Source organism: Heptranchias perlo, unplaced genomic scaffold (assembly GCF_035084215.1).
Source record: "Heptranchias perlo isolate sHepPer1 unplaced genomic scaffold, sHepPer1.hap1 HAP1_SCAFFOLD_684, whole genome shotgun sequence".
NCBI lineage: Eukaryota > Metazoa > Chordata > Chondrichthyes > Hexanchiformes > Hexanchidae > Heptranchias > Heptranchias perlo.
The window spans coordinates 10,001-30,857 of NW_027139713.1; the positions used below are offsets into that span (position 1 = coordinate 10,001).

General features: G+C 52.7%; 1 protein-coding gene across 1 annotated transcript in view; it reads left to right on the top strand.

The window, feature by feature from the left end:
• Positions 1-17,197, top strand: part of LOC137318249 (tumor necrosis factor receptor superfamily member 5-like) — a 22,653-nt gene extending 5,456 nt beyond the window's left edge. The window contains exons 2-9 of the mRNA XM_067981179.1: positions 8,832-8,934; positions 10,180-10,305; positions 10,632-10,781; positions 12,284-12,374; positions 13,203-13,351; positions 14,407-14,508; positions 15,586-15,608; positions 16,745-17,197. Of these exons, the coding sequence (XP_067837280.1) occupies positions 8,832-8,934; positions 10,180-10,305; positions 10,632-10,781; positions 12,284-12,374; positions 13,203-13,351; positions 14,407-14,508; positions 15,586-15,608; positions 16,745-17,164 (1,164 nt within the window). The 3' untranslated portion in view covers positions 17,165-17,197. The remainder of the gene's footprint in view (positions 1-8,831; positions 8,935-10,179; positions 10,306-10,631; positions 10,782-12,283; positions 12,375-13,202; positions 13,352-14,406; positions 14,509-15,585; positions 15,609-16,744) is intronic.
• The last annotated feature ends 3,660 nt before the right edge of the window (positions 17,198-20,857 follow it).

Here is a 20,857-nt window from a genome sequence, read left to right on the forward strand (position 1 = left end):
AGGGAGCTTTACTCTGTATCTAACCCTGTACCTGCCCTGGAGTGTTTGATGGGACAGTGCAGAGGGAGCTTTACTCTGTATCTAACCCTGTACCTGCCCTGGGAGTGTTTGATGGGACAGTGTAGAGGGAGCTTTACTCTGTATCTAACCTGTACCTGACCCTGGGAGTGTTTGATGGGACAGTGTAGAGGGAGCTTTACTCTGTATCTAACCCTGTACCTGCCCTGGGAGTGTTTGATGGGACAGTGTAGGGGGAGCTTTACTCTGTATCTAACCCTGTACCTGACCCTGGGAGTGTTTGATGGGACGGTGTAGAGGGAGCTTTACTCTGTATCTAACCCTGTACCTGACCCTGGGAGTGTTTGATGGGACAGTGTAGAGGGAGCTTTACTCTGTATCTAACCCAGTACCCTGACCCTGGGAGTGTTTGATGGGACGGTGTAGAGGGAGGTTTACTCTGTATCTGAGCCTTTTCTTGAAGGTTGGATCGTAAACTCTCTCGGATGTAGGGCAGAGCAGAAGATAATTTGTTACTGATGCTGGTAGACCTCCCATCTTGCTGCATAGCAACCGCAGTAACCACAGGCAGGCTTTGCGGCCTAGTTTTCTGCTGTATCGAGGTCATCTCCATCTTCTCTTGCCCCTGCTGAATCGTCAGCATCTGCAGGGGCGGGTTTGGGGGTTGTCGCGAGGCTTATCTCTGGACCTGTTGGTTTTGGGAGACTTGACGATAGGGTTTATTGGCGTGTGAAGTGGCTGTGAGAAAAAATAGATGAAGTCAGAGATTCACCACAGCTCTCTCGGTATCGGAGAGAGAGAAGGTTTGAGAGGAGGAGGAGGAGGAGGAGGAGGGGATACATACAGGAGGAGGGATATATACAGGAGGACTCATCAGTCAACAGCAGTAAGAAAGTCCTGCCTGTAAACAGTCAAGGGTTCGGGGGGTTCATATGCAGAATAACAGATACCCCGGGGAGTGAGTTACAGACTGGAATCTAATCGAGGGGTTCGGGGGGTTTATATATAATGGAATCTAATCGAGGGGTTCGGGGGGGTTTATATATAGAATAACAGATCCCCCGGGGAGTGAGTTACAGACTGGAATCTAATCGAGGGGTTCGGGGGGTTTATATATAGAATAACAGATACCCGGGAGTGAGTTACAGACTGGAATCTAATCGAGGGGTTCGGGGGTTTATATATAGAATAACAGATACCCGGGAGTGAGTTACAGACTGGAATCTAATCGAGGGGTTCGGGGGGTTTATATATAGAATAACAGATACCCGGGAGTGAGTTACAGACTGGAATCTAATCGAGGGGTTCGGGGGGTTTATATATAGAATAACAGATACCCGGGAGTGAGTTACAGACTGGAATCTAATCGAGGGGTTCGGGGGGTTTATATATAGAATAACAGATACCCGGGAGTGAGTTACAGACTGGAATCTAATCGAGGGGTTCGGGGGGTTTATATATAGAATAACAGATACCCGGGAGTGAGTTACAGACTGGAATCTAATCGAGGGGTTCGGGGGGGTTTATATATAGAATAACAGATACCCGGGAGTGAGTTACAGACTGGAATCTAATCAAGGGGTTCGGGGGGTTTATATATAGAATAACAGATACCCGGGAGTGAGTTACAGACTGGAATCTAATCGAGGGGTTCGGGGGGTTTATATATAGAATAACAGATACCCCGGGGAGTGAGTGACAGACTGGAATCTAATCGAGGGGTTCGGGGGGTTTATATATAGAATAACAGATACCCGGGAGTGAGTCACAGACTGGAATATAATCGAGGGGTTCGGGGGGTTTATATATAGAATAACAGATACCCGGGAGTGAGTTACAGACTGGAATCTAATCGAGGGGTTCGGGGGGTTTATATATAGAATAACAGATACCCGGGAGTGAGTTACAGACTGGAATCTAATCGAGGGGTTCGGGGGGTTTATATATAGAATAACAGATACCCGGGAGTGAGTTACAGACTGGGATCTAATCGAGGGGTTCGGGGGGTTTATATATAGAATAACAGATACCCGGGAGTGAGTCACAGACTGGAATATAATCGAGGGGTTCGGGGGGTTTATATATAGAATAACAGATACCCGGGAGTGAGTCACAGACTGGAATCTAATCGAGGGGTTCGGGGGGTTTATATATAGAATAACAGATACCCGGGAGTGAGTTACAGACTGGAATCTAATCGAGGGGTTCGGGGGGTTTATATATAGAATAACAGATACCCCGGGGAGTGAGTGACAGACTGGAATCTAATCGAGGGGTTCGGGGGGTTTATATATAGAATAACAGATACCCGGGAGTGAGTCACAGACTGGAATATAATCGAGGGGTTCGGGGGGTTTATATATAGAATAACAGATACCCGGGAGTGAGTTACAGACTGGAATCTAATCGAGGGGTTCGGGGGGTTTATATATAGAATAACAGATACCCGGGAGTGAGTTACAGACTGGAATCTAATCGAGGGGTTCGGGGGGTTTATATATAGAATAACAGATACCCGGGAGTGAGTTACAGACTGGGATCTAATCGAGGGGTTCGGGGGGTTTATATATAGAATAACAGATACCCGGGAGTGAGTCACAGACTGGAATATAATCGAGGGGTTCGGGGGGTTTATATATAGAATAACAGATACCCGGGAGTGAGTCACAGACTGGAATCTAATCGAGGGGTTCGGGGGGTTTATATATAGAATAACAGATACCCGGGAGTGAGTCACAGACTGGAATATAATCGAGGGGTTCGGGGGGTTTATATATAGAATAACAGATACCCGGGAGTGAGTCACAGACTGGAATCTAATCGAGGGGTTCAGGGGGTTTATATATAGAATAACAGATACCCGGGAGTGAGTTACAGACTGGAATCTAATCGAGGGGTTCGGGGGGGGTTTATATATAGAATAACAGATACCCGGGAGTGAGTTACAGACTGGAATCTAATCGAGGGGTTCGGGGGGTTTATATATAGAATAACAGATACCCGGGAGTGAGTTACAGACTGGAATCTAATCGAGGGGTTCGGGGGGTTTATATATAGAATAACAGATACCCGGGAGTGAGTTACAGACTGGAATCTAATCGAGGGGTTCGGGGGGGTTTATATATAGAATAACAGATACCCGGGAGTGAGTTACAGACTGGAATCTAATCGAGGGGTTCGGGGGGTTTATATATAGAATAACAGATACCCGGGAGTGAGTTACAGACTGGAATCTAATCGAGGGGTTCGGGGGGTTTATATATAGAATAACAGATACCCGGGAGTGAGTTGCAGACTGGAATCTAATCGAGGGGTTCGGGGGGTTTATATATAGAATAACAGATACCCGGGAGTGAGTTACAGACTGGAATCTAATCGAGGGGTTCGGGGGGGTTTATATATAGAATAACAGATACCCCGGGAGTGAGTTACAGACTGGAATCTAATCGAGGGGTTCGGGGGGGGGTTTATATATAGAATAACAGATACCCGGGAGTGAGTTACAGACTGGAATCTAATCGAGGGGTTCGGGGGGGTTTATATATAGAATAACAGATACCCCGGGAGTGAGTTACAGACTGGAATCTAATCGAGGGGTTCGGGGGGTTTATATATAGAATAACAGATACCCGGGAGTGAGTTACAGACTGGAATCTAATCGAGGGGTTCGGGGGGTTTATATATAGAATAACAGATACCCGGGAGTGAGTTACAGACTGGAATCTAATCGAGGGGTTCGGGGGGTTTATATATAGAATAACAGATACCCGAGAGTGAGTTACAGACTGGGATCTAATCGAGGGGTTCGGGGGGGTTTATATATAGAATAACAGATACCCGGGAGTGAGTTACAGACTGGAATCTAATCGAGGGGTTCGGGGGGGTTTATATACAGAATAACAGATACCCGGGAGTGAGTTACAGGCTGGAATCTAATCGAGGGGTTCGGGGGGTTTATATATAGAATAACAGATACCCGGGAGTGAGTTACAGACTGGAATCTAATCGAGGGGTTCGGGGGGGTTTATATATAGAATAACAGATACCCGGGAGTGAGTTACAGACTGGAATCTAATCGAGGGGTTCGGGGGGGTTTATATATAGAATAACAGATACCCGGGAGTGAGTTACAGACTGGAATCTAATCGAGGGGTTCGGGGGGTTTATATATAGAATAACAGATACCCGGGAGTGAGTTACAGACTGGAATCTAATCGAGGGGTTCGGGGGGTTTATATATAGAATAACAGATACCCGGGAGTGAGTTCCAGGCTGGAATCTAATCGAGGGGTTCGGGGGGGTTTATATACAGAATAACAGATACCCGGGAGTGAGTTACAGACTGGAATCTAATCGAGGGGTTCGGGGGGGTTTATATATAGAATAACAGATACCCGGGAGTGAGTTACAGACTGGAATCTAATCGAGGGGTTCGGGGGGTTTATATATAGAATAACAGATACCCGGGAGTGAGTCACAGGCTGGAATCTAATCGAGGGGTTCGGGGGGTTTATATATAGAATAACAGATACCCGGGAGTGAGTTACAGACTGGAATCTAATCGAGGGGTTCGGGGGGTTTATATACAGAATAACAGATACCCGGGAGTGAGTTACAGACTGGAATCTAATCGAGGGGTTCGGGGGGGTTTATATATAGAATAACAGATACCCGGGAGTGAGTTACAGACTGGAATCTAATCGAGGGGTTCGGGGGGTTTATATATAGAATAACAGATACCCGGGAGTGAGTTACAGACTGGAATCTAATCGAGGGGTTCGGGGGGTTTATATATAGAATAACAGATACCCCGGGAGTGAGTTACAGACTGGAATCTAATCGAGGGGTTCGGGGGGTTTATATATAGAATAACAGATACCCGGGAGTGAGTTGCAGACTGGAATCTAATCGAGGGGTTCGGGGGGTTTATATATAGAATAACAGATACCCGGGAGTGAGTTACAGACTGGAATCTAATCGAGGGGTTCGGGGGGGTTTATATATAGAATAACAGATACCCGGGAGTGAGTTACAGACTGGAATCTAATCGAGGGGTTCGGGGGGGGGTTTATATATAGAATAACAGATACCCGGGGAGTGAGTTACAGACTGGAATCTAATCGAGGGGTTCGGGGGGTTTATATATAGAATAACAGATACCCCGGGAGTGAGTTACAGACTGGAATCTAATCGAGGGGTTCGGGGGGTTTATATATAGAATAACAGATACCCGGGAGTGAGTTACAGACTGGAATCTAATCGAGGGGTTCGGGGGGTTTATATATAGAATAACAGATACCCGGGAGTGAGTTACAGACTGGAATCTAATCGAGGGGTTCGGGGGGGTTTATATATAGAATAACAGATACCCCGGGAGTGAGTTACAGACTGGAATCTAATCGAGGGGTTCGGGGGGTTTATATATAGAATAACAGATACCCGGGAGTGAGTTACAGACTGGAATCTAATCGAGGGGTTCGGGGGGTTTATATATAGAATAACAGATACCCGGGAGTGAGTTACAGACTGGAATCTAATCGAGGGGTTCGGGGGGTTTATATATAGAATAACAGATACCCGAGAGTGAGTTACAGACTGGGATCTAATCGAGGGGTTCGGGGGGGTTTATATATAGAATAACAGATACCCGGGAGTGAGTTACAGACTGGAATCTAATCGAGGGGTTCGGGGGGGTTTATATACAGAATAACAGATACCCGGGAGTGAGTTACAGGCTGGAATCTAATCGAGGGGTTCGGGGGGTTTATATATAGAATAACAGATACCCGGGAGTGAGTTACAGACTGGAATCTAATCGAGGGGTTCGGGGGGGTTTATATATAGAATAACAGATACCCGGGAGTGAGTTACAGACTGGAATCTAATCGAGGGGTTCGGGGGGGTTTATATATAGAATAACAGATACCCGGGAGTGAGTTACAGACTGGAATCTAATCGAGGGGTTCGGGGGGTTTATATATAGAATAACAGATACCCGGGAGTGAGTTACAGACTGGAATCTAATCGAGGGGTTCGGGGGGTTTATATATAGAATAACAGATACCCGGGAGTGAGTTCCAGGCTGGAATCTAATCGAGGGGTTCGGGGGGGTTTATATACAGAATAACAGATACCCGGGAGTGAGTTACAGACTGGAATCTAATCGAGGGGTTCGGGGGGGTTTATATATAGAATAACAGATACCCGGGAGTGAGTTACAGACTGGAATCTAATCGAGGGGTTCGGGGGGTTTATATATAGAATAACAGATACCCGGGAGTGAGTCACAGGCTGGAATCTAATCGAGGGGTTCGGGGGGTTTATATATAGAATAACAGATACCCGGGAGTGAGTTACAGACTGGAATCTAATCGAGGGGTTCGGGGGGTTTATATACAGAATAACAGATACCCGGGAGTGAGTTACAGACTGGAATCTAATCGAGGGGTTCGGGGGGGTTTATATATAGAATAACAGATACCCGGGAGTGAGTTACAGACTGGAATCTAATCGAGGGGTTCGGGGGGTTTATATATAGAATAACAGATACCCGGGAGTGAGTTACAGACTGGAATCTAATCGAGGGGTTCGGGGGGTTTATATATAGAATAACAGATACCCCGGGAGTGAGTTACAGACTGGAATCTAATCGAGGGGTTCGGGGGGTTTATATATAGAATAACAGATACCCGGGAGTGAGTTACAGACTGGAATCTAATCGAGGGGTTCGGGGGGGTTTATATATAGAATAACAGATACCCGGGAGTGAGTTACAGGCTGGAATCTAATCGAGGGGTTCGGGGGGTTTATATATAGAATAACAGATACCCGGGAGTGAGTTACAGACTGGAATCTAATCGAGGGGTTCGGGGGGTTTATATATAGAATAACAGATACCCGGGAGTGAGTTACAGACTGGAATCTAATCGAGGGGTTCGGGGGGGTTTATATATAGAATAACAGATACCCGGGAGTGAGTTACAGACTGGAATCTAATCGAGGGGTTCGGGGGGTTTATATATAGAATAACAGATACCCCGGGAGTGAGTTGCAGACTGGAATCTAATCGAGGGGTTCGGGGGGTTTATATATAGAATAACAGATACCCGGGAGTGAGTTACAGACTGGAATCTAATCGAGGGGTTCGGGGGGTTTATATATAGAATAACAGATACCCGGGAGTGAGTTACAGACTGGAATCTAATCGAGGGGTTCGGGGGGTTTATATATAGAATAACAGATACCCGGGAGTGAGTTCCAGGCTGGAATCTAATCGAGGGGTTCGGGGGGGTTTATATACAGAATAACAGATACCCGGGAGTGAGTTACAGACTGGAATCTAATCGAGGGGTTCGGGGGGTTTATATACAGAATAACAGATACCCGGGAGTGAGTTACAGACTGGAATCTAATCGAGGGGTTCGGGGGGGTTTATATATAGAATAACAGATACCCGGGAGTGAGTCACAGGCTGGAATCTAATCGAGGGGTTCGGGGGGGTTTATATACAGAATAACAGATACCCGGGAGTGAGTTACAGACTGGAATCTAATCGAGGGGTTCGGGGGGTTTATATACAGAATAACAGATACCCGGGAGTGAGTTACAGACTGGAATCTAATCGAGGGGTTCGGGGGGGTTTATATACAGAATAACAGATACCCGGGAGTGAGTTACAGACTGGAATCTAATCGAGGGGTTCGGGGGGATTTATATATAGAATAACAGATACCCGGGAGTGAGTTACACACTGGAATCTAATCGAGGGGTTCGGGGGGTTTATATATAGAATAACAGATACCCGGGAGTGAGTTACAGACTGGAATCTAATCGAGGGGTTCGGGGGGGTTTATATATAGAATAACAGATACCCGGGAGTGAGTTACAGACTGGAATCTAATCGAGGGGTTCGGGGGGTTTATATATAGAATAACAGATACCCGGGAGTGAGTCACAGGCTGGAATCTAATCGAGGGGTTCGGGGGGTTTATATATAGAATAACAGATACCCGGGAGTGAGTTACAGACTGGAATCTAATCGAGGGGTTCGGGGGGTTTATATACAGAATAACAGATACCCGGGAGTGAGTTACAGACTGGAATCTAATCGAGGGGTTCGGGGGGGGTTTATATATAGAATAACAGATACCCGGGAGTGAGTTACAGACTGGAATCTAATCGAGGGGTTCGGGGGGTTTATATATAGAATAACAGATACCCGGGAGTGAGTTACAGACTGGAATCTAATCGAGGGGTTCGGGGGGTTTATATATAGAATAACAGATACCCCGGGAGTGAGTTACAGACTGGAATCTAATCGAGGGGTTCGGGGGGTTTATATATAGAATAACAGATACCCGGGAGTGAGTTACAGACTGGAATCTAATCGAGGGGTTCGGGGGGGTTTATATATAGAATAACAGATACCCGGGAGTGAGTTACAGACTGGAATCTAATCGAGGGGTTCGGGGGGTTTATATACAGAATAACAGATACCCGGGAGTGAGTTACAGACTGGAATCCAATCGAGGGGTTCGGGGGGTTTATATATAGAATAACAGATACCCGGGAGTGAGTTACAGACTGGAATCTAATCGAGGGGTTCGGGGGGGTTTATATATAGAATAACAGATACCCCGGGAGTGAGTTACAGACTGGAATCTAATCGAGGGGGGGTGAATGGGCCTCCTCCTGTTGCTATGGAAGACGGGCCTAGCTGGTTCCTGAGCCTGGGCCTTTCCTGCTGTGTTTTTGGGTATCTCTAACCCTGGTCTTTTCCCGTCCTATTTCCCCCACCTCTCCCTGCCCTGCAGTTGGTGAACTCTGGACCCTCCGCCCCGCGTGGGAGGCCGTGTTTTGCAGAGACTGAGTACTACGAGAATGATCTCCGCCAGTGCTGTCGGAAGTGCTCGCCAGGTAATTATCGCACCTGGAGGGTCGTGGGGGTCCGAGTGAGGGTCTCGGGGTCACAACAGGGTTTGAGGGGGGTGATTGAGGGACTTTGATGGTGAGGGATGGGCTTCGATGGGAGAGTTAGGGGGACTGGAGGGAGGGGCTTCGATGGGCGGGTTTTGGGGGGCTGGAGGGGGGGGCTTCGATGGGAGGGTTTTGGGGGACTGGAGGGAGGGGTTTTGATGGGGGTGGGGCTGGAGCGAGGGTCTTCGATGGGAGGGTTTTGGGGGGGCTGGAGCGAGGGTCTTCGATGGGAGGGTTTTGGGGGGGCTGGAGCGAGGGTCTTCGATGGGAGGGTTTTGGGGGACTGGAGGGAGGGGTTTTGATGGGGGTGGGGCTGGAGGGAGGGTCTTCGATGGGAGGGTTTTGGGGGGGCTGGAGCGAGGGTCTTCGATGGGAGGGTTTTGGGGGGGCTGGAGCGAGGGTCTTCGATGGGAGGGTTTTGGGGGACTGGAGGGAGGGGCTTCGATGGGAGGGTTGGGGGACTGGAGGGAGAGGTTTTGGGGGGGCTGGAGCGAGGGTCTTCGATGGTAGGATTGAGGGGACTGGAGGGAGGGTCTTCAATGGGAGGGTTTTGGGGGGGCTGGAGGGAGGGTCTTCGATGGGGGGGACTGGAGGGAGGGTCTTCGATGGGAGGGTTTTGGGGGGCTGGAGGGAGGGTCTTCGATGGGAGGGTTTTGGGGGGCTGGAGGGAGGGTCTTCGATGGGGGGGGACTGGAGGGAGGGTCTTCGATGGGAGGATTGAGGGGACTGGAGGGAGGGTCTTCGATGGGGGGGCGGTGCTGGAGCGAGGGTCTCCGATGGGAGGATTGAGGGGACTGGAGGGAGGGTCTTCGATGGGGGGGGACTGGAGGGAGGGTCTTCGATGGGAGGATTGAGGGGACTGGAGGGAGGGTCTTCGATGGGGGGGCGGTGCTGGAGCGAGGGTCTCCGATGGGAGGATTGAGGGGACTGGAGGGAGGGTCTTCAATGGGAGGGTTTTGGGGGGCTGGAGGGAGGGTCTTCGATGGGGGGGGCGGTGCTGGAGCGAGGGTCTCCGATGGGAGGATTGAGGGGACTGGAGGGAGGGTCTTCGATGGGAGGGGACTGGAGGGAGGGTCTTCGATGGGAGGATTGAGGGGACTGGAGGGAGGGTCTTCGATGGGGGGGGACTGGAGGGAGGCCGTTCGTGCCGTCCTGTAACGGTCTATCCCTTCTCTCTCTCTCCAGGTCACTACGCCTATCGTCGATGTACGCAGTCCCAGGATACAGACTGCCGGCCGTGTCCGCCCGGGGAGTTCACCGAGTTCTGGAATTATATCCTGGAGTGCAAACTCTGTCCGGCCTGCGATCAACGTGAGGCCGTTCGTTCCCCTGGGTCCCCCTCGCAAATTTCTATTCCCCGTTTTTTTGTCGGGACCGGGTGTCGAGGGATACGGGGGGGGGCGGGCGGGGGGGGTTACAGGTCGGCCGTGGTCTGATTGAATGGCAACCAGGAGCCTGCGGATTTGATGGGGGGGCTTGCAGGACCGCATCGATCGCTGGGACGGCCTGGCCTCCGTCGCACTTAAACCGGTTTGGGGGGAGGCAGGGTGTCCCCCGGGGGGGAAAGGGATTTATTTTTTGACCGTGAGGTGGATGAAATGCTGAGATATTTGTCTGTCTGTCTGTCCTCCTTTCAGGCCGGGGGCTGGTCGTGCAAGAGAATTGTTCGAGCACGGTCAAAACCAAGTGTCAGTGCGTCAGTGGGATGCACTGCGTTGACGTCCGAGACTGTACAGATTGTGAGCTGCACAGGTCCTGTCCGCCCGGGCAGCAGATCTCTCGGGCAGGTAACGCTCCTCGTCTCCGCCCTCGCACCCCCAAATCCTCCTCGTCTCCGCCCTCGCACCCCCAAATCCTCCTCCCCGAGTGTCTCAACCCCTCGATTAGATTCCAGTCTGTAACTCACTCCCGGGTATCTGTTATTCTATATATAAACCCCCCCCGAACCCCTCGATTAGATTCCAGTCTGTAACTCACTCCCGGGTATCTGTTATTCTATATATAAACCCCCCGAACCCCTCGATTAGATTCCAGTCTGTAACTCACTCCCGGGTATCTGTTATTCTATATATAAACCCCCCGAACCCCTCGATTAGATTCCAGTCTGTAACTCACTCCCGGGTATCTGTTATTCTATATATAAACCCCCCGAACCCCTCGATTAGATTCCAGTCTGTAACTCACTCCCGGGTATCTGTTATTCTGTATATAAACCCCCCCGAACCCCTCGATTAGATTCCAGTCTGTAACTCACTCCCGGGTATCTGTTATTCTATATATAAACCCCCCGAACCCCTCGATCAGATTCCAGTCTGTAACTCACTCCCGGGTATCTGTTATTCTATATATAAACCCCCCGAACCCCTCGATTAGATTCCAGTCTGTAACTCACTCCCGGGTATCTGTTATTCTATATATAAACACCCCGAACCCCTCGATTAGATTCCAGTCTGTAACTCACTCCCAGGTATCTGTTATTCTATATATAAACCCCCCCGAACCCCTCGATTAGATTCCAGTCTGTAACTCACTCCCGGGTATCTGTTATTCTATATATAAACCCCCCCGAACCCCTCGATTAGATTCCAGTCTGTAACTCACTCCCCGGGTTATCTGTTATTCTATATATAAACCCCCCGAACCCCTCGATTAGATTCCAGCCTGTAACTCACTCCCGGGTATCTGTTATTCTATATATAAACCCCCCCGAACCCCTCGATTAGATTCCAGTCTGTAACTCACTCCCCGGGTTATCTGTTATTCTATATATAACCCCCCGAACCCCTCGATTAGATTCCAGTCTGTAACTCACTCCCGGGTATCTGTTATTCTATATATAAACCCCCCGAACCCCTCGATTAGATTCCAGTCTGTAACTCACTCCCCGGGGGATCTGTTATTCTGTATATAAACCCCCCCGAACCCCTCGATTAGATTCCAGTCTGTAACTCACTCCCGGGTATCTGTTATTCTATATATAAACCCCCCCGAACCCCTCGATTAGATTCCAGTCTGTAACTCACTCCCCGGGTTATCTGTTATTCTATATATAACCCCCCGAACCCCTCGATTAGATTCCAGTCTGTAACTCACTCCCGGGTTATCTGTTATTCTATATATAAACCCCCCGAACCCCTCGATTAGATTCCAGTCTGTAACTCACTCCCCGGGGTATCTGTTATTCTATATATAACCCCCCGAACCCCTCGATTAGATTCCAGTCTGTAACTCACTCCCCGGGGTATCTGTTATTCTATATATAACCCATTATTGCCTTGTTATATTTCAGGGACTCCCACACACGACACGAACTGTGTGCCCTGTCCACCCGGAACCTTCCAGAAGGTCGAATCGTTGGAGAGATGTCAAAGGCACAAGAAGTAAGCTGTATTTAGGAACAGGAGTCGGCCATTCAGCCCCTCGTGCCTGCTCCGCCATTTGATAAGATCATGGCTGATCTGTGATCTAACTCCGCATACCTGCCTTTGGCCCATATCCCTTAATACCTTTGGTTGCCAACAAGCTATCTATCTCAGATTTAAATTTAGCGATTGAGCTAGTATCAATTGCCGTTTGCGGAAGTGAGTTCCAAACTTCTACCTCCTTTGTGTGTAGAAATGTTTTCTAATCTCACTCCTGAAAGGTCGGGCTCTAATTTTTAGACGGTGCCCCCTACTCCGAAAATCCCCAATAGTTTCTCTCTATCCGTTCCCCTTAATATCTTATAAACTTCGATCAGGTCACCCCTTAACCTTCGAAACTCCAGAGAACACAACCCCAATTTGTGTAATCTCTCCTCGTAACTTAACCCTTGAAGTCCGGGTATCATTCCACGCTGCACTCCCTCCAAGGTCAATATGTCCTTCCGAAGGTGCGGTGCCCAGAACTGCTCACAGTACTCCAGGTGCGGTCTAACCAGGGTTTTGTATAGCTGCAGCATAACTTCTGCCCCCTTGTACTCCAGTCCTTGAGATATAAAGGCCAGCGTTACATTAGCCTTCTTGATTATTTTCTGCACCTGTTCATGACACGTCAATGATCGATGGACCTGAACCTCGAACGGAGGGGAGACGGAGTTTTCGGGGTTTTGCTCGGTTTGACTCCTCGCACTTTAGGTTTCCCCTTTGAAATAAACCCTTCTGTTTGTTCTCCATCTTTCTTCTCTCTCTCTTCCCCCCGCCCCCCACTCTCCCCTTACCCTCTTCCAGCTGCTCCGCCCATCGATTGGTTGAGGCGCGCGAGGGGACGGCCAATTCGGACGCGATCTGCAAGGACCCCGAGCCCGCACGGGCAGGAGGCGTCAGCTACCCCCCAGCTGTGTGGAGACCCACCCAACATCTGGACCCCGCTCCGGACAGTAAGTGTCGTCGTCCCCTCGCCTTCACTCTGTATCTAACCCTGTACCTGCCCTGGGAGTGTTTGATGGGACAGTGTAGAGGGAGCTTTACTCTGTATCTAACCCTGTACCTGCCCTGGGAGTGTTTGATGGGACAGTGCAGAGGGAGCTTTACTCTGTATCTAACCCTGTACCTGCCCTGGGAGTGTTTGATGGGACAGTGTAGAGGGAGCTTTACTCTGTATCTAACCCTGTCCCTGACCCTGGGAGTGTTTGATGGGACAGTGTAGAGGGAGCTTTACTCTGTATCTAACCCTGTACCTGCCTGGGAGTGTTTGATGGGACAGTGTAGAGGGAGCTTTACTCTGTATCTAACCCTGTACCTGACCCTGGGAGTGTTTGATGGGACAGTGTAGAGGGAGCTTTACTCTGTATCTAACCCTGTACCTGCCCTGGGAGTGATTGATGGGACGGTGCAGAGGGAGCTTTACTCTGTATCTAACCCTGTACCTGCCCTGGGGGTGTTTGATGGGACAGTGCAGAGGGAGCTTTACTCTGTATCTAACCCTGTACCTGCCCTGGAGTGTTTGACGGGACAGTGTAGAGGGAGCTTTACTCTGTATCTAACCCTGTACCTGCCCTGGGAGTGTTTGACGGGACAGTGTAGAGGGAGCTTTACTCTGTATCTAACCCTGTACCTGCCCTGGGAGTGTTTGACGGGACAGTGTAGAGGGAGCTTTACTCTGTATCTAACCCTGTACCTGCCCTGGGAGTGTTTGATGGGACAGTGTAGAGGGAGCTTTACTCTGTATCTAACCCTGTACCTGCCCCGGGAGTGTTTGATGGGACAGTGTAGAGGGAGCTTTACTCTGTATCTAACCCTGTCCCTGACCCTGGGAGTGTTTGATGGGACAGTGTAGAGGGAGCTTTACTCTGTATCTAACCCTGTACCTGCCCCGGGAGTGTTTGGGACGGTGTTGAGGGAGCTTCACTCTGTCTTGGACTCGTGCTCTCTCTTCGCTGCTGAATTCAATCCATTTTTATAACCGAGGATTCTGTCCCTTTTTCCCTTTCAGATTCTTACTTGCTGATTGCCGCGGTGACGATGGCCTTTCTGTTCCTCTGTGCGCTTCTGGGGGGAATTGCCGCGTACGTCTGGAACAGACGACGTAACGGAGGTGAGTTGCCCCTCGCAGAATCGGCGCAGCGCGGGAGCGAGGCCATTCGTCCCGTCCTCCCTGTGCCAGCTCTCTGCCAGAGCGCTCCGATTTAGTCCTGCTCTTTCCCCAAAACCCCGCAAATTAATCCTCGTTGAGTTCCGTGTCTTTTGAACATTCCCACGTGCTCCTGCCTCCGCTCCCTCCTCTTTCAGAGGGTGCGTTCCCGAGTGTGTGTGGGGGGAAAATATTCCCCTCATATCTCCTCCTCCTGGCTCTTTCCCCTCCTGCTCCACTGGGGAACGCCCTCTCCTTATTCGCTCTGTCGAGACCCCCTCGTAATTTCCAACCCCTCGATCAAACCTCCCCCCACCTCTCGACCTTCTCTGCTCTGAGGAGAACGCCCCCCCACAGTCTCTCCACGTTAACGGAGGTCCCTCGTTTCCCCCTCCTCCTCCTCCCCCGGGGACCGTTCTGGTAAATCTCCTCCGCCCCCCCTCTCCGAGGGTCTCGCCGTCCTTTCTGAAGTGCGGCCCCCAGAATTGGACCCGATTCTCCAGTTGGGGTCTAACTCCGTGTTTTGTAAAGGGTTTTTCATCGAGTTGCATGGAGTCTGCAGCCTAGAATCAGGCCGTTCGGCCCATCATGCTCCATGCTGGTGCTCACGCTCCACACGAGCCTCCTCCCTCCCCTCCTCCATCTCCCCCCTCTCCTCCCATCCCTTTCTCCCTCATGTGTCTATCCAGCTTCCCCCCCCCTTAAATCCATCTCCACTATTCCCCTCGACTACTCCTCGAGGGAGCGAGTTCAACATTCCCACCGCTCCCTGGGGAAAGAAGTTTCTCCTGAATTCCCAGATTGGATTTATTAGTGACTCTCTTATATATTTATGGGCCCCCCTCCCATCGTTCTAGTCTCGCTCTGTGGAATGGGGACAGGGTGTGCTCATTAACTCCAGGATCTGAATCGGCTCCAGATAGAGGGGCTGAATGGCGTTCTCCTCTCTCGGGGTCTCGGTCATCGCTGAGCGTCGGGGATTTTCGTTGGAGGCCCAATTATTTCGTTCTCTGATGTGTGATCTCTCTCTCCTATTTCTAGAGCAAAAGCCAAACACGAACACACAGGGTAAGAGGGGGCCAAGAGGGGGCCAAGAGGGGGCCAAGAGGGGGCCAAGAGGGGGCCAAGAGGGGGCCAAGAGGGGGCCAAGAGGGGGCCAAGAGGGGGCCAAGAGGATTTCTAGACACAGAAGGCGTCAAGGGGAATGGGGAGAGAGCGGGAATTTTGTATTGAGAGAGAGGGTCGGCCATGATCATATTGAATGGGGGAGCAGGCTCGAAGGGGCCGAATGGCCTAACTCCTGCTCCTATTTTCTATGAGCACGGTTGGAGGAGGAGGAGGAGGAGGGAGAGGGAGCACGGGGGAGGGAGAGGGGGGGGGGGCGGGGGGCAGGGTTGGAGGAGGGAGGGTAGGGAAAGAGCGGGGTTTGGAGGGGGTGAGGGGAAGGTTTGAGGGGGTGTGAGGGGGAGGGAGAGACTCGGTGCCTCCGTCACTCGCCCTGTTGGGCTCCATGTTTTGTTTGAGGGGGGTGAGGGAGGGAGAGCGAGGTTTGGAGGGGGTGAGGGGAAGGTTTGAGGGGGTGTGAGGGGAGGGAGAGACTCGGTCCCTCCGTCACTCGCCCTGCTGGGCTCCATGTTTTGTTTGAGGGGGGGGTGAGGGAGGTTTGGGGGGGGGGTGAGGGAGAGGTTTGGGGGGGGGGTGAGGGAGTTTTGGGGGGGGTGAGAGGGAGGTTTGGGGGGGGGTGAGGGGGAGGTTTGGGGGGGGGTGAGGGGGAGGTTTGGGGGGGGGGTGAGGGAGAGGTTTGGGGGGCGGTGAGGGAGAGGTTTGGGGGGGGTGAGGGAGGGAGAGCGAGGTTTGGAGGGGGTGAGGGGAAGGTTTGAGGGAGGGAGAGACTCGGTCCCTCGGTCACTCGCCCTGTTGGGCTCCATGTTTTGTTTGAGGGAGGGAGAGCGAGGTTTGGAGGGGGGTGAGGGAGGGAGAGCGAGGTTTGGAGGGGGTGAGGGAGGTGTGAGGGAGGGAGAGACTCGGTCCCTCGGTCACTCGCCCTGTTGGGCTCCATGTTTTGTTTGAGGGGGGTGAGGGAGGTTTGGAGGGGGTGAGGGAGGGAGAGCGAGGTTTGGAGGGGGTGAGGGAGGTGTGAGGGAGGGAGAGACTCGGTCCCTCGGTCCACTCGCCCTGTTGGGCTCCATGTTTTGTGTTCCAGACGGTGACTGACACGGATCGGACGAGTTTGGAGTCAAACCAGCCCCTCCTGTCCAACAAGCCGGCCAGCCCCCTCCCTCCACCGGCCCCCGCCCGCCTCCGGCACCGGGGGCCCAGGCCCCCAGGAGGCCCAGGCCCGTCTGGGCTCCGGGGAGTCTCTGGGCCGGCCAGACGGCGACTGGTGGGGCCAGACGTCTCGCGGGGACCTCGCGGGGAGCGGGACTCCGGTCAGGGCGGAGGCCCAGTTCCGCTCGGCTGGAGGCGGCCTGGGCCTGGGGCTGGACGGGGACCCCAGGCCAAGGAGCGGCCCTCGGGCCCCCTCATCACCGCAGCCGGAGTCCAGGCCCGAGGGCCAGACGAGGCCCGGGGCTCAGCCAGGAACCTGCGGGGGACACGGCCTCGTGGGTCTCAACGGTGAGTGTCTGTCTGTCTGTCTCTGTCTGTCTGTCCCTCTCACGGTCTCGAACTGTCTGTCTGTCTGTCTCTGTCTGTCTGTCTGTCTGTGTTCTCGCTCCTCCCCCCCCTCGCGCTCTCTAACTCTGTCTGTCTCTCTCTCTCTCTCTCTCCCCACTAACTCTGTCTGTCTCTCTCTCTCTCTCTCCCCCCTCTCGCGCTCTCTAACTCTGTCTCTCTCTCTCTCTCTCCTCCCCCTCTCGCGCTCTCTAACTCTGTCTCTCTCTCTCTCGCTCCTCCCCCCTCTCGCGCTCTCTAACTCTGTCTCTCTCTCTCTCTCTCTCCCCCCCCCTCTCGCGCTCTCTAACTCTGTCTCTCTCTCTCTCTCCTCCCCCCCCTCGCACTCTCTAACTCTGTCTCTCTCTCTCTCTCATCCTCCCCCCTCTCGCGCTCTCTAACTCTGTCTGTCTCTCTCTCTCTCTCTCCCCCCTCTCGCGCTCTCTAACTCTGTCTCTCTCTCTCTCTCTCCTCCCCCTCTCGCGCTCTCTAACTCTGTCTCTCTCTCTCTCTCTCCTCCCCCCTCTCGCGCTCTCTAACTCTGTCTGTCTCTCTCTCTCTCTCCTCCCCCCCTCTCGCGCTCTCTAACTCTGTCTGTCTCTCGCTCCTCCCCCCTCTCGCGCTCTCTCACTCTGTCTCTCTCTCTCTCTCCTCCCCCTCTCGCGCTCTCTAACTCTGTCTCTCTCTCTCTCTCCTCCCCCCTCTCGCGCTCTCTAACTCTGTCTCTCTCTCTCTCTCCTCCCCCTCTCGCGCTCTCTAACTCTGTCTCTCTCTCTCTCTCTCTCTCCTCCCCCCTCTCGCGCTCTCTCTCTCTGTCTCTCTCTCTCTCTCTCTCTCTCTCCTCCCCCCTCTCGCGCTCTCTAACTCTGTCTCTCTCTCTCTCTCCTCCCCCTCTCGCGCTCTCTCACTCTGTCTCTCTCTCTCTCTCCTCCCCCCTCTCGCGCTCTTCTAACTCTGTCTGTCTCTCTCTCTAATCTCTCTCTCTCTCTCTCTCCTCCCCCTCTCGCGCTCTCTAACTCTGTCTCTCTCTCTCTCTCCTCCCCCTCTCGCGCTCTCTAACTCTGTCTCTCTCTCTCTCTCCTCCCCCTCTCGCGCTCTCTAACTCTGTCTCTCTCTCTCTCTCCTCCCCCCTCTCGCGCTCTCTAACTCTGTCTGTCTCTCTCTCTCTGCTCCCCCCCTCTCGCGCTCTCTAACTCTGTCTCTCTCTCTCTCTCTCCTCCCCCCTCTCGCGCTCTCTAACTCTGTCTCTCTCTCTCTCTCTCCTCCCCCCCCTCTCGTGCTCTCTAACTCTGTCTGTCTCTCTCTCTCTCTCCTCCCCCCCCTCGCGCTCTCTAACTCTGTCTCTCTCTCTCTCTCCTCCCCCATCTCGCGCTCTCTAACTCTGTCTCTCTCTCTCTCTCCTCCCCCCTCTCGCGCTCTCTAACTCTGTCTGTCTCTCTCTCTCCTCCCCCCCTCTCGTGCTCTCTAACTCTGTCTGTCTCTCTCTCTCTTCTCCCCCCTCTCGCGCTCTCTAACTCTGTCTCTCTCTCTCTCTCTCCTCCCCCCTCTCGCGCTCTCTAACTCTGTCTCTCTCTCTCTCTCTCTCCTCCCCCCTCTCGCGCTCTCTAACTCTGTCTCTCTCTCTCTCTCTCTCCTCCCCCCTCTCGCGCTCTCTAACTCTGTCTCTCTCTCTCTCTCTCTCCTCCCCCCTCTCGCGCTCTCTAAATCTGTCTGTCTGTCTCTCTCTCTCCTCCCCCCTCTCGCGCTCTCTAACTCTGTCTCTCTCTCTCTCTCCTCCCCCCTCTCGCGCTCTCTAACTCTGTCTCTCTCTCTCTCCTCCCCCTCTCACGCTCTCTAACTCTGTCTCTCTCTCTCTCTCTCCCCCCTCTCGCGCTCTCTAACTCTGTCTGTCTCTCTCCTCTCTCTCTCCTCCCCCCTCTCGCGCTCTCTAACTCTGTCTGTCTCTCTCTCTCCTCCCCCCCTCTCGCGCTCTCTAACTCTGTCTCTCTCTCTCTCTCTTCTCCCCCCTCTCGCGCTCTCTAACTCTGTCTCTCTCTCTATCTCTCTCCCCCCTCTCGCGCTCTATACTCTGTCTCTCTCTCTCTCTCTCTCCCTCTCGCTCTCTCTCTCTCTCTCTCTCCCCCCTCTCGCGCTCTCTAACTCTGTCTCTCTCTCTCTCTCTCCTCCCCCTCTCTGCGCTCTCTACTCTGTCTCTCTCTCTCCTCCCCCTCTCGCGCTCTCTAACTCTGTCTCTCTCTCTCTCTCTCTTCTCCCCCCCTCTCGCGCTCTCTAACTCTGTCTCTCTCTCTCTCTCTCTCCTCCCCCCTCTCGCGCTCTCTAACTCTGTCTGTCTCTCTCTCTCTCTCTCCTCCCCCCTCTCGCGCTCTCTAACTCTGTCTGTCTCTCTCTCTCTCTCTCCTCCCCCCTCTCGCGCTCTCTAACTCTCTCTCTCTCTCTCTCCTCCCCCCTCTCACGCTCTCTAACTCTGTCTCTCTCTCTCTCTCCTCCCCCTCTCGCGCTCTCTAACTCTGTCTGTCTCTCTCTCTCTCTCCCCCCTCTCGCGCTCTCTAACTCTGTCTCTCTCTCTCTCTCTCTCCTCCCCCCTCTCGCGCTCTCTAAACTCTGTCTCTCTCTCTCTCTCCTCCCCCTCTCGCGCTCTCTAACTCTGTCTGTCTCTCTCTCTCTCCTCCCCCCTCTCGCGCTCTCTAACTCTGTCTCTCTCTCTCTCTCTCTCTCCCCCCTCTCGCGCTCTCTAACTCTGTCTCTCTCTCTCTCTCTCTCCTCCCCCTCTCGCGCTCTCTAACTCTGTCTCTCTCTCTCTCTCTCCTCCCCCCTCTCGCGCTCTCTAACTCTGTCTCTCTCTCTCTCTCTCTCCTCCCCCCTCTCGCGCTCTCTAACTCTGTCTGTCTCTCTCTCTCCTCCCCCCTCTCGCGCTCTCTAACTCTGTCTCTCTCTCTCTCTCTCTCCCCCCCTCTCGCGCTCTCTAACTCTGTCTCTCTCTCTCTCTCTCTCCTCCCCCCTCTCGCGCTCTCTAACTCTGTCTCTCTCTCTCTCTCTCTCCTCCCCCCTCTCGCGCTCTCTAACTCTGTCTGTCTCTCTCTCTCTCCTCCCCCCTCTCGCGCTCTCTAACTCTGTCTGTCTCTCTCTCTCTCTCCTCCCCCCTCTCGCGCTCTCTAACTCTGTCTGTCTCTCTCTCTCTCTCTCCTCCCCTCTCGCGCTCTCTAACTCTGTCTCTCTCTCTCTCTCCTCCCCCCTCTCGCGCTCTCTAACTCTGTCTGTCTCTCTCTCTCTCTCCTCCCCCCTCTCGCGCTCTCTAACTCTGTCTCTCTCTCTCTCCCCTCGGCTCTAACTCTGTCTCTCTCTCTCCTCCCCCTCTCGCGCTCTCTAACTCTGTCTCTCTCTCTCTCTCTCTCTCTCCTCCCCCCCCTCGCGCTCTCTAACTCTGTCTCTCTCTCTCTCTCTCTCTCCTCCCCCCCCCTCGCGCTCTCTAACTCTCTCTCTCTCTCTCTCTCTCTCTCCTCCCCCCTCTCGCGCTCTCTAACTCTCTCTCTCTCTCTCTCTCTCTCCTCCCCCCTCTCGCGCTCTCTAACTCTGTCTCTCTCTCTCTCTCCTCCCCCCCTCTCGCGCTCTCTAACTCTGTCTGTCTCTCTCTCTCCTCCCCCCTCTCGCGCTCTCTAACTCA